This window comes from Dicentrarchus labrax, unplaced genomic scaffold, assembly GCF_905237075.1.
Source record: "Dicentrarchus labrax unplaced genomic scaffold, dlabrax2021, whole genome shotgun sequence".
NCBI classification, from domain to species: Eukaryota; Metazoa; Chordata; class Actinopteri; family Moronidae; genus Dicentrarchus; species Dicentrarchus labrax.
This window is the reverse complement of record NW_026136709.1, coordinates 14,099,029-14,112,583: the sequence shown is the minus strand read 5'-3', so window position 1 is coordinate 14,112,583 and position 13,555 is coordinate 14,099,029. Positions and strand designations below refer to the sequence as shown.

At 41.8% G+C, this 13,555-nt stretch overlaps 1 protein-coding gene across 4 annotated transcripts; it reads right to left on the bottom strand.

Annotated features, from left to right (window-relative positions):
• Nucleotides 1-1,404: 1,404 nt before the first annotated feature.
• qtrt2 (queuine tRNA-ribosyltransferase accessory subunit 2) lies at nt 1,405-13,397 on the bottom strand. Of its 4 annotated transcripts, none has more exons than XM_051410445.1 (9): nt 13,265-13,397; nt 12,829-13,035; nt 12,428-12,483; nt 10,617-10,693; nt 9,996-10,205; nt 8,888-9,087; nt 6,070-6,239; nt 2,399-2,513; nt 1,405-2,260 (listed from the first exon to the last, which is right to left on the bottom strand). In XM_051410445.1, exons 2-9 carry the CDS (start codon nt 13,029-13,031, stop codon nt 2,020-2,022), a joined length of 1,272 nt encoding a protein of 423 aa, XP_051266405.1. In that variant the 5' UTR covers nt 13,032-13,035; nt 13,265-13,397; the 3' UTR covers nt 1,405-2,019. The 4 variants fall into 4 exon arrangements, with proteins under 4 accessions (XP_051266405.1, XP_051266407.1, XP_051266406.1 ...); XM_051410447.1 differs by having other exon boundaries at nt 6,088-6,239; XM_051410446.1 differs by having other exon boundaries at nt 12,829-13,032.
• Nucleotides 13,398-13,555: the final 158 nt, after the last annotated feature.

Sequence of the window (13,555 nt, the reverse complement as noted above, 5' to 3'; positions counted from 1 at the left end):
GTCTTTTAAGAAAACCTGAGGAGCATATTTTTCCACTCTAAGTTTTAATATTGCAAGTGTGCATTCTGTGGGAAATAGTCAACCCTTGTGCGGATCTGTTAACATAAACCATATTTACAGAAGCCTATATGCTCTAAATTTACATTCTCACGCCCTTATTCTTCTACTTACACACTCTAGCAATTAACTGCCAGCTGGGTCGTGTTTAAACACCACCCCGTCTGCTATATGCTTCTTTATATTCTGTTTTATTGTGCTATATCTCATCATTATTGCAATCACTTACGTACTGTATCTAACAGTTGAAGGTCACAGGCTTGACAAATATATGTCAAAATGAATAATCAACTGGAGTCCTGTAGTCTGGATTTATTAGGAGCAGTTTCACTCAACAGTCATTAGCAACAGCTTCAAAAGGGCCTTATTACTGCAATGACCAGACGGGAACCTTGTTATTTTTTAACAGGTGCATATTTGCCAAGGACAGATATACTGAGAATACTTTTTTTCTATATCTTTGTCAGATATACATCACTCAAGGAAACCTTAATTTTTGTTAGCTTTAAACACCTCCACTGAAACAGTTTCTGAATGGACTATCAATAACACCTGTCCAGGGAAAGGAGGGCAATCTACCAATTCTATTTTCACTTGCTAATCTGGGGGATTGACTTTATAACCTTTTTTCCACACTAACTTCTGTCCACTGCCATCCCATTACACCTTAAAATAAACACTCTAGAGGTCACTGCTTGTTTTAGCTTTCACCAATTAACCCCACAGGTATTAGTAAGTGCCCAATTTTTCCCAACCCATGTTATGCCTTTAAATATTTATGCACAGCGCCCACCTATTGACGACAGCAAATCCTCCAACCTACTTCTTTATAAGTCTCAATGTGGTTAAGGTTACCCACAAGTACGACAGAAATCCCCATTGCTGTTCCATAAATCTGTCACACTCTCCTCTCTCTCGGCCTGTCCCCTGTCCCCCACAGACATCTGCACGGTCTGCAGTCAATTATATCTCATAACCTTCAAAAAGCCTGCATGGAAGGCAGTAGAGACCCATATCTTTATCTGATCTTTATCCTTCCTCAGCAGCAGGAACGGTGGAGCTGTCAGCTCAAACCTTCAGTTCACCTCCCCGAAACCCACGAGAGACAACAACCACCACATCTGTGTGTAGAGCGGCATGTTTAATTCAAACACGCCATCATACATGCTGGTTTGTCAGTGGGTTTAAAAACTACTTGAAGTCAATCTACAGACGTGTGCGAAGCTCATCTTATGGAGTTATTCAAGTGAAAAGATTAAAAATATTCATGGAGCACATGAATAACTGACAAATGCTCGATGAAGAAAGACAGATAAAGTATGAAACGACAAAAAGCACAAGGAAGCCTTGAGGAAAACATGACTTTTTATTGTATACCATGAGAACGTTTTTCAGTTTTTCTCTCTAATAACTGGTCACTCAAGTTGGTTCCCCCTCTGCTCTATTACTATGCCAGTGAGTCCAGATGATATTAGCCATCCCCTGGGATGGCTAATATCAAAGGGATTCAGTCATAGTCCACCTCCATCCATCCTCACATTTCTTTCTTAATGCAGATTCCTCTTGACCTCTTATCCAGCTCCTTACCCTCTTCAGAAACCACAACCCTGACTATGTCTCCTCGCTATCAGCTCAGATCATTACACAAGCTTAAGGGAGTGGTCCTCCTGAAGTTAAACCAGGACACAAACCCAAAGGACAAACATCAAACGGCTGTCTTTATCTGCTTGGTTCTCTTTTCATCCTCCTCTCTTAAACGTGCTTGAGAGACATGAGTTCAGCAACATATGGACTGACTCAGTCCCAAGGTCTCTGCAGTATCACAGTTCATCCTCTGACAGGGCTGGGAAGAGAAAGATAGAGCTTTGATTGCCACTGGCCAAGTCAGTCTTGTGATCCTTTAGAAGAAAAAGCAAGATCAATCTCTCTCCCATCTCTGATTTATTCATCTTAGTCCTTTCTTCATGTCTGCCCATCTCTCTCCCGAAGTACCCGTCTCTTGAGGAGGTCCAGTTTATCGTTGGCTAGAGCTTCTCTCAGGGCGCTGAAGAACCCGTGATAGTGGGCTGTATTGTGGATCATGAGCAGGACTCCAGCCAGCAGCTCATTGGTCACCAGCAGGTGGTGTAGGTATGCCCTCTGGTGGTTTTTACAGCAGTAGCAGCCACACCCCTCCACCAGGGGCCTGAAGTCGCCCTGGTACCTGGATAGACGTTCAAAGAACGTTTAAGTTAAAGTAGAATTCATGAAAAGTAAATGTTCAACAAATACAGTATATGAAAGTGAGGATTCTGCAAGCACCGCTGCTTATAAAACCCTTTAGGGGTTAGCTGTCACACACCTCTTGTCTTTGAGATTGATCTCAAAGGATGTCATCTGTGTTTGATCATCCAGATTAAGATCTCCATTCTGTTGCGTCTCGCCCGCCATCTCCTTCTCTCCGTCCAGCTCCAGCACTGCCAGAATGTACATACATGAAATTAATCCCAACACACCACCAAAAACTCACACCATAATCCTCTCTCATTTAGCCGGAAACTCGACCCTATACACAGAACCGTAATAACAGCGCTCTATCAGCCCAACGGCGAGAGTAGAAACGGGAGCACATACGGTAGCTTAAACCCTTTTAAACGCTGCTGTGTCCTATATTCTCCCCACCGTTACAATATAATTACCTACTGGTTATGATCTGACTACCAACGCCGTTCTCACACAGATTGGTGTTCTCTGCAAGGTGACATCACTTAATTTAATGAGGACAGAGAAAAGTTACTCGAGCTGATCAAAAAAACGTCTTTTATCAAGAGGGCTGGTTTTGTTTGCAAGAGGGTTCACAAAACAATCTGGCCAGTTACAGACACAAGGGATGTGACGAAGATGACAAACACAGGGTGGAAAGGGGAAAGAAAGTGGTCCATAGCAATGCATTTGATTAAGGATAAGATTAAAAAGGCAAGAATAGAGCAAAATGGGTTTAGCGCAAACTGAAACGGGTGAAGCAGAGTGCAGCGAAGTGTATAAACAAAGCATAAAAAGCAAATTATTATGGGTGTGTGTGTGTGTGTGTGTGTGTGTGTTTGTGTGTGTGTTTGTGTGTGTGTGTGTGTGTGTGTGTGTGTGTGTGTGTGTGTGTGTGTGTGTGGCTTAAGGAAGGGGTGATAAGCATGAGAATAAAAAGGACAAAATGAGGCTTGACCAAAGCTAATAAGATGTAAAGGAGTGAGAAGTATCTTGTGCGGAAGAGCAACTCAAAAGGAAAAGAGCAGTAACTATTGAAGTTGGAAAAAGAGGTTTTGAAGCTTGGACATTGAAAGACTTCAAAGAAAACAAACTGTTGTTTCAACTTCTGTAACTTCGTCTTTTATTAAATATATTTAAATAAGTGATTTAAAAGGTAGCTCAACCACATCGAATCATGTGAATTCCACTGGAGTGAGACGCTGCAGAGACGGCGGTTACTGCTACTCTGATAAGCTATCTTCCTCCATTATGATTACATTTAGCTACTGCCTTATTTATATGGTATAACAAATTCAATTATTAGGATGTCGAAACATCAAAACAGGAATAAGTGGAGAAAATTAGCTTTAGCTAAGTCCTTGAGCACTCAGGCAAGCCATAACTATCCAGAATGCTGCAGGGGTTTTTGGTCTAGTTATTACAAATGCTGTTTGCTCCCCAAAAATTCCACGATGAAACAGATTCTAGTTTTTTTTTTCTTTCCTTTTTAGATTTTTTGGGAATTTTTTCCCTTAATTAGAGAGGACAGCTGAAGATAGACCAGATGACACACAGCAAAGGGCCACAGGTTGGATTTGAACCCATGGCGGCTGCAGCAAGGTCTTTGTACATGGGGCGCCGGTTCTACCAGGTGAGCCATCAGGGCGCCCCAAACAGATCCCAGTCTTCACTCAACTTTAACCAAATACGTAGTTACTGCGTTTTGGCTCAGTAGAGCAGAACAGGTGGACGAAGTGCAGTAAGGGGAGAAAAGAAAAAATGTAGGATAAAAACAATTGGTCTAAAGATGGAGAAAGGAAGATGAAAACATTGAGAGGGTGAGCAGGAAGGTGGTGAATTAGCATATGGTCTGCTGTGTCAAAAAAATAACCTCAACTGGGAAGTGAGGGTGTTGAAACCCCCGCTCTCCCCATGGGGGCTTGTAATTGGCTGAGAGGGGAATTAGAATTTCTCTTCAGGTTTGACACCATCACTGCTCTCACCTCCACTGAACTCCATTACGCTCCCTGTGCAGAATCGATTAGTGCTGTCTGACACTAGATGCTGCCGGATAGCAAACTTCACTCTCTCTGTCATACGAGTTTAACACAACTTTTTAATGAAGCACAAAGTCCTCAGCAGCCAGACTTTTCCCACAGCTCTTGTCATAACACTTCTTTAGCTTTTCACTTGGGACAACAATCAGAACGACAGGCCCGGACTTAATTGTTACCTTCCTGGAGCTGCTATGAGATACATTGATTTCATTTCACCGACTGAATTTCTTTCTAACCAATTATTTCAACTAACCTGGGGCTACAAAATACACAGCAGCCACTACACAAAAACAAACAAGCTTGCACACACATCATTTCAATAACCATTAGATCCATCTCAGATTTGAATGCAAACTAAATCCCTCATCATACCACATGCATCCATAGAGATACACACTTCTTTCCAATTCATTATGTAGAACCTGGCTAAAACAGCAAATTGAAAGTAGATGACGGGTTTTTCGTTTACTGAAGACACTTTGCAAGGCCTTTACCCTGAGCCATTTAAGTCGGGTTAAAGATGGAGTAATTACACAAATTCTCTGTAGCGCCTCTCTGCTGTGAGATGATGATGCGAGGCTGATTACTGGCCATCTTTAATCACCACTTCAGTGCTTTCATCAGTCAGCTATGACATCAAAGCGCTGCCCATTCTCCACTTTTTAACATTCATACTTCTCCGTTCACTTCATATCCACATATTCATGACAAGATATATGTTCTCATTGCTTCGTCAACATCCCTTTTATGCACACGAATGATGCAAAGTAAACTATTGTGGAAAGCTGAATCATATTTCTCACCACAATCACATTTCAGTCTCATCCAAATGCATCTAGCGAAACGGACCCCCTACCCAAACTCCCAAATTACATAGTGACATGTCAGTTTGCTTTAGGCATATATTGCTCTTGTTCTTGAAGAGAATTGCCAGTGTTTTCCATCTTTTTGGAGTCATTTCCTTCATCACATATTTCACCTCATCACGCGTTTTAATAAGTCATTTTGTCGCTCTGGGCAAGGTTGCTTTACCTGAAATGTGATTCTGTTTGACAAGAGCAGAATTATTAAAATAAAACGAATAGGTGCTGCCAAAATCCAAATGTCTCATTTTACACCACCCACCCCCCCCAAATTGTCCCCTTTTTAATTCAGAATTAAACCTCTGTGTGCCTTGATTTAAAGGCTACATGTCAACTTACATAAGTTGACTGCCTGAAAAGAACCGTTCTTTCAGGCTGTAATATGAGCACTGCCGAGTATGAAACAATGCGTTCATTTGTAATGGGACTCCTTAAGCAGTACAGAGTGAAGGAGGTGTTGATTCAACTCATAAGGGAATTTTAGAACAACTGAAAGTTAACAAGCTTGATCTACATGTTACACGTTACAACATCAGAATGAGGCAAGAGAAACACAATGAAAGTAAAATAATTATTAAAATAGGCAGTTTTATTTTTATTAATGGGGTTTGCTGCTAAGGCACCACATATATAAATTAATAGATCAATATCTATTGATCTTAACTTAAACTTTCTTTCATTACTTTGGTTTAGCTTTGTCTGAGATATTGATTTACCCTCTAATTGATGCAATTTTAATCAGAAGGATGTACCAAAACTATTCCTCAGAGAGAGAGAGAGAGAGAGAGAGAGAGAGAGAGAGAGAGAGAGAGAGAGAGAGAGAGAAAAACTATTACTGAAGTACTCTTCAGCACAGCTATTCACCACACCTGCAGGGGGCGCTCTACCTGCGCGCTCCGGGTCCGGAGACACGTCAAAGCTGAAGCAGAGAGCGCAGCCTCGCTCTGTCACCTGGAAGGGAAAGAAACTCTCAAACAGGTCCACACCGGCATCCACGCACTCCAGCACCTCATCAGGTCGTCCGACGCCCTGCAGCAGTCTGAGAGTCACACACAAACACACAGAAATAAGCCAGTGAATTAAAAATTAAATAAACATTAATGTAACACACACACACACACACACAACACACAACATCTACAACATAGTACTGCTAGACAACACCGGCTGCATTTCTCTACCCTGCAACAACATGGGCACCCTGGTATGTTTGTGCTTTCGTTCTTCCTGGGCATTCAGTTAACTGGCTCCCTCTGACTCTCTGCCTGTGGGCGTCAAGGTCAAGCCCAATTTAGCATTTGATAATGACTCCACTCCTCTTTCCAGTAGGAAGCGGCATCTCCTAACAGCCAGAACTACCAGCAGGGACGGTGTCCCATGGTATCTGTGATGAGCCCGTTCACAAGCAAACTCAGCAACGCTCACAGGGAGCTCCTGGATACAGACTGCTGCTCCTCAAAGGGCCTCTCTCTCAGACTCCGAGCTACTGCCAGAGGAGAGGAGTGCTCATGTGGGATAGTCCCATGTTGAAGAGCCTCTGAAAGGCGACGGGCTTATGTAGTTTGGAGAACCAGAAAGTCTGTCCTTGTGCCTTTAAAAAAGGACTTTACTTTGCCAGATTAATTAGTCTGGTTGGAGACATTTTCTTCAGAAGAAGCCATTTATTATCAAACAGTATTGAGTGTTTTAATCTTTATTGAATATGTTCCGCAATTTTCAATAAATTAATCTGTCAATTATTTTTTTTACAATTATTATATGAATTCTTTTGTTTGCATAAAATTACAAAAGTCCAGCAGTCCAAAGCACAAATATATTTAATTTATAATGACATTGAAGAAGCTGGAACCTGAAAATGAGTTTTTGCTTGAAAAATCGCAAACGATTAACTGATAATCAAAGATTTTTTCACATAATTTACGTTGATTGTTAATTAAATAATATTTTCAGCTCAAATTTAATTAAGAATGTGAATCAGAAGAAAGCAACCAACTCCACGTATTTGTCAGATTATTGAAAGCAAAGGGAAAGCTAAATTTTGTGCCACAACAGTTTCTGCTTTAGCATTACATACGTATGTGCAAGTGGCGTGCTGCCTGTCATATGACACTATCACAAGGAAACATCCGTCACTTATAATGAAGTCCTTTTTGTTTAATTATGCTTATTTCCAGCTCTATATTCTCAGTCTAGAGTAGCTTTGCATGATTCCCTTCAAAAACATCGTTATTTATCTTATACTTGCCCTTTATGCAGCCCCTCAGTTCTTTCGTCTTAAACAAGGCTTCTCTTTAATCTACAATGTAATTACATCTCTAGCACAGAAGCTTTGGACGTTGGCTATTCACATAAAGTTGCAAAAGACATTGAAAAAGTTCATTCAGAGCAGTTTGAATTCTGAGATTTTGGCTCACAGGGTTTACTTTCTGTATACATTTACCTCATTAGTGGAGACTTTGGCCTCGTTTGACATCCAACATTGTAACATTATAAATATGACAGAAACAGAAAAGGAAAAGCATAACAGGTCCCCTTTAAAAGGACCAGAGTGTAGGATTTAGTGGCATCTAGTGGTGAGGTTGTAGATTGCAATTAAATGAATACTGCTCGCGTCTCTATTTGAGACTACGGTGGCCTCGAAAGTTGCAAAAAGTGTAAAAGGCCCTTTTTACAGCCAGTGGTTAGTTTGTCCATTCTGGGCTACTGTAGAAACATAGTGGTTCAACAGGACAGACTCCTGGAAGGTGACCTGTGGCTTCTGTAGTTATAAAACGGCTGACTGATGATTCCTATATTCAGATTATACACTAATAAAAACATACCTATGAATATTATATTACATTTCCAACAATAAATCCTCTTAAACGTTACATAGTTGGACGTTAGAAGTGTCAATTGCATTTTCATATGATAAATTCTGTATTTAAAATTGACAAAATGTTATTAAATTTGGAGAAAAAAAACAATTGTCAACAGATAATGTTAAATTATTGTTGACACTGGTGCTGCGCTTTAAGGTCGAGCTGAGATAATGACTGCTGACAGAGTGTGGAGGGGTTGGGGGAGCACGGCAGAGCTGCTGGGTTTTCACTTGTAATCAATCAAGCTGGATAATTAACTGATTGAGCAGGACCCACCAACTGGGTCCACTCAGTCTCTGAATCATACTGTTTTGAACACAGACGGTATCAGTCACTACACTTTAAACTACACTGCTGCATTGGTTGGTTCATTTACAAAGTAGAATTACTGCCCCACAGTTGTACGCCTCCACCAACCAGTCAGGTTACAGTTTACATCCATGTCTGTCCAGACTCATATGTGATGAACACAGAATAAAAAGGTATAGTAAGTAAAAATCTGTGTTTTTTTAGCCCCGTTGGTAGTTTTTTTTTGTGTCTGTATGGATATACTGCAGAGCATAGGGCTGTTCATAAACCCTTGGACAAACACAAAGCATGCATTTGTGTTTCATCTTTCTTACTGGAGATAATGAATAACACAGAGGGTGCTGTTTGTCCACCCACCCGCTGTGCCTCCTTTTGTTGCAGTTTATTTAATGTCTTCAGTGCCTTTTCAATAAAACACTGGGGAAGAGTGTATGACTAGTGGGGGGAAAAAATCTTCTCTTTACAACTGTGATCAATAAACACATTAATTTCTCACACAGAGACAAACAGGGCCGACCTGGGTTTGTCCTCAGGCAGCTCCTTGGTCACAGCAGTGATGAGCTGGGTTCTCAGAGCCTGGTCCATGGAGCCCGTCTGGAGGCCATCCAAGCAGAATCCTGCTACAGGCCTCTTGGCTGTCTCCCTGGCTGAGCGCACCCTCTCTTCCAGGATGTCTCCCCCCTCCACCGCCCCGAACACCTCAACTCCTTCCAACTCCTGGCAACAACAGACAGTTTGGTGATTAAAAAGCTGATAGAAAGAAGACTGAAAGCCGCGCAATAAACTAAAAGAGGCATGCTGAAACCTGACAAAACATAGATGTTAAACAGATTCCCCCTCCTCTTTCTAACCACACATGGTTAGAAAAGTGCAAAAAAAAATATGTTTTATTCTTCCTAGAGCCCATCTGGATTCTGATTTTGATGACTCAACATGAAGTTGACTGCACATCAAGAAGAGGAACGACGCAGTGGGGGGGTGAGGCAGTGGAGCTTGGTAGCAATCAAGCAGCACACTCAGTACAATGTTGATATCAAGAATTACCTGTCAGTGCTGTTCGGCTCTTTCCTCAACATCATTCTATGGTTAACATTTATTGTCCCTATGGATACTTTGGTTTGCAGCCAGGAAATAAAATACACAGAAGAGCACATACAATGCATCACTTAGCAAACACACTCAGGCAGTGAATGTACACATAAGATAAAACAATGCTAACAGAAGACACAGAAAAACTAAATAATAAATAAACTACTTCTAATAAATTAAGCTACAGATCAGACAATCAGCTTCACACTGCTCTCTCTATCATGAAATTAACATTTCACTGCTTTTAAAAATAAATAGAAAAAGCTGATTTCATTAGTCATGCTGGATTCTGAGCCATTGCACACCTACTGATAATGTATGTATCCACTGATAATGTATTCCTCCTAATCTCACTGTGTTTTCAGCCGTATCACAGCTGCACAGCGGCCCCCTGTGACAACAAAAAAACACCAAGCATCCATCTTTGTCCTGTCTACTTGTGCCGTGCATGACTGATTCAAAAATGTAAGAGAGCTCTGGTGTTGTGTGTGTGTGTGTGTGTGTGTGTGTGTTTAAACTGCCCGTTGTGTGTGTACCTGGGATTTTTGGTGCACCAGCAAACACTCATCCAAGTGGGCGAGAGTCCGATCCACCGACTTTCGAACCCTTTTGCGCGAGGTGTTGCTCTGCCACGTTTCTCCATCTGCCATGCTCTGGTACCAGTCTGGCTGCACGGCCCTCTGGAGAGTCATGAACTTGGCCACCGTCAGCTCAATCCGCCCACCGCTGCCCCACACGGACACCGTCTAGTAACAACCCAGACAGACCTTTCATGTAAAATTGAACTAGGATAATTCTCTCTTTAAGGGAATAGTTCGGCATTGTGGGAAAAACATGTATTCGCTTTCTTGCCATGAGTTAGATGAGGAGATCAATACCGATCTCACAGCAGCTGGTTAGCTTAGCTCAGCATAAAGACTGGAAACAGGGGAAAACAGCTAACCAACACATAACCCGCTCTAAAACCACAACGGAGCCAAGCTAGCTGTTTCCCCCCGTTTTCAGTCTTTATGCAAAGCTAAGCTAACAGGCTGGTGACTCCAGCTACATATTTAGCACACAGATGTGAGTGTGGTTTCAATCTTCTCATCTAACTCTCAGCATACAAGGGGATAACTGTATTTTACCAATATGTGGAATTAGAGGCTTGATCTCACCTTGTTAGTGGTGTAACCTGTTGGGCAGGGGGTCGCAGGGTCGTGAAGCGAGCAGTACAACACAGTATCATGAAGACCTGCACAAAGCACAAAACAAAAATCAATGCACATCACTCACAGAGAACAAAACAGTCAGGAAAGGCAGAGCATGAAGCATGAAGCATGAAGCATGAAGGCGACAGAGTGAGACGCTTCATTACTGCACGTTAATGTGACCACTGACTCTGGAGAGAGGAACGAGGTGTGGTCTTATCTGCAAACACAGCTGCAGCAGATGATCAAAAGGTGAGAAAACAAAAGGCTTAATAGCAGCAAATGCTGTTATTACTTCTAATTATTCAATCAGGGCTCTTCCCTTCAGCACTGTATTAATCCCCTGACAGTTTACAACAAGTGGCGCAACAGTGATTACATTTCTAATTTCAAATTTGGTTGCTTGAGGCCGAGTAAAGCTTAATACCACAGCTACTGTTGTACAGCAAGTCTGAACGAGGTCGTTTTTCTGGGGCATTTATATAAATATTACTCAAAACAGCACTACTTTATCGTCAGGCTCTCATGGAGCTAATCAGCTTTTTAATATTGAACTGAGAATACTGTATATTTAGAAGCAATTTGCTCCGTCTTTACATTTAGCCAGTGGTAATAATGTTCATATACACTAAGCTCTCCAGAGTGAATCTGTGTATCGTGCATGTGTGACATTTACACCAATCAAGTCACACCAGCTTTTAAGCCTGGCAGAGGTTCTTCTCATGTAGTTATTTAAAACTTGACTGGAGGGTTAAATAACAATCACAGTGGAGCACAACAGCAACAAGGTTAATTCAACGTGGTTAAACAAACAGTCCCTTTACTCGTCTACAGCCTCGATCTTTGACATGGAGATGAGTGATTCTGATGAGATTTTATGTGGTTTAAAGACTCAAACAACTTCAGTCAAAGGACACAGAGTGTAAACACAGCAACAGTTCAACTGCTGTGTTTCTCTGCAGAGACTTGAGGGGCTGATTAAAGGCTAGGAAGAAAAGAAACTGGAAAAAAGATATTTACAATCACAACCTCTTTCAAGATCTGTAAATGCTCAGAAACATAGTAATTTAAAAATGTCTGTTTCTAATATCACAACTTGATGGATAATACAGACCACAATCAAATACTGGATACAATACTAAAAAGGTGATGACAAAGGCACTCCACAAAGGTAGTAGATGACAATATCACACAGACTGGAACAGTTACTGGATGAATCTCCTTGTGCGAAAGGCAGTTAGTGAACTATTTGTATCAACGCTCTTTGCTTAAAATAGTATTTCAGCACTGGGTGGCAACCGTTATGCTTTAATAATATATTTACTGAGCAATATTGAGAATCAGATTACAAACACTAATCTGCAGTTGACTGTATTTACTTGCACATATTAAATTTCTATTTCAACAACTGTTGTGTACTTATGAAGACGCCTGCTTAGTTATGTGCCTCTATTCACTGGTCGTAAATGAAATTCTACTGAATTAATATGAATATGTCGTGATATTCAGGATTTTCAGCCAATGATGGATTACCTTTACATCAATACTGAATAAATCTGAATACATTGGAATAACATTGGATGTCACTGTAATTAATGTCTAATCAATGCGGTTTGGTCTGCTCGGACTTCCCCATCCACTCCTGTCTTCTCCTGATTACTCTCTGGAAGATAAGTGGTGCTGAGGGAGGAGGAGGAGGGGGAGAGAGAGAGAGAGAGAGAGAGAGAGAGAGAGAGAGAGAGAAGATGGAGGTAAGAAATGTGATTGAACAAATGTACCTGAAAACTTCCTGAATCCATCCTTAAACTCCTCCAACACTTCCTGGTGCTCTGCTCTTGAGGGGTAAAAAGTGATGGAGGTGACAGTTAGATTTCAGAGTGTGTGTGTGTGTGTGTGTGTGTGTGTGTGTGAGAGAGAGAGAGAGAGAGAGAGAGAGTGTGTGTGTGTGTGTGTGTGTGAGGGGAGAATGTGTGTGCGAGGTGTGTGTGTGTGTGTGAGAGAGAATGTGAGTCAGTGTGTGTGTGTGTGTGAGCGAAAGAGAGAGAGAGAGAGAGAGAGTGTGTGTGTGTGTGTGTGTGTGTGTGTGTGTGTGTGTGTGTGTGTGTGAGAGAGAGAGAGAGTGTGTGTGTGTGTGTGTGTGTGTGTGTGTGTGTGTGTGTGTGAGATGAGTGTGCCTTACATATTGGACAGTGTGACTTGAGTGACAGAGGGGAGGTTGCTCTGGGTGTGCAGTGTGTCCTGGGTGAGGTGGGGCACGGTGCCCAGGTGTGTGTACAGCAGACACCCCGGTACTTCCAGAGAGTGCTGCCCCGCCCTGCCGAGCCTCTTCAGGACACCCAGCCGACTTCTTCCCTGAACCACCCGCGACAGCTCCAGCTTCATCCTGCTGCCAGCCAACCGAGAGTACCGAGAGTACACCCAGTTACAAGAGCATGTGAATTAGCCACGTAGCTAACTAGCATCACCGCTCACGTGTTACTTTAGGCAATATTACATTTTAAATGTTAAATATTTTCTGCCTCTTAAATTACTTACATCGAGAAAACACACTTACGCATTCAACGTTGTTTGAATTACACACGTTTATGATTTAAGAGCATGTTTAATTCGCTTACCTACTGAAACCGGCTGCCTGGCAGGAACTACAAGTCGTGTAATTATGTCGTCATCACCGGCCGCCGCGGCACTTGGAGAGGGGGAAACTACACTCACGCGCGCCATGGCTCCCTTTTTGATCAAAACACCGATTTGTTGTGTTGTCTTTACACAAACTATAAAACAACTAGTGTTATCTGATATCACTGATTTTACTTCAACGTTTTAAATCCTTTTTTTAAACTCAAGTTTGGCTCCTTTAGAAGTGAACGATGTTGCTATGGTTACCAGAGAGACGCCTGAACCACAAA

Coding starts and splice junctions, on each gene's coding strand:
- qtrt2 (XM_051410445.1), bottom strand. CDS start 13,031: ATGAAGCTGGAGCTGTCGCGGGTGGTTCAGGGAAGAAGTCGGCTGGGT. Junction 12,484..12,828: donor CAAGTCACACTGTCCAATAT/GTAAGGCACACT, acceptor TTACCCCTCAAG/AGCAGAGCACCAGGAAGTGT. Junction 2,261..2,398: donor ATCAATCTCAAAGACAAGAG/GTGTGTGACAGC, acceptor ACGTCTATCCAG/GTACCAGGGCGACTTCAGGC.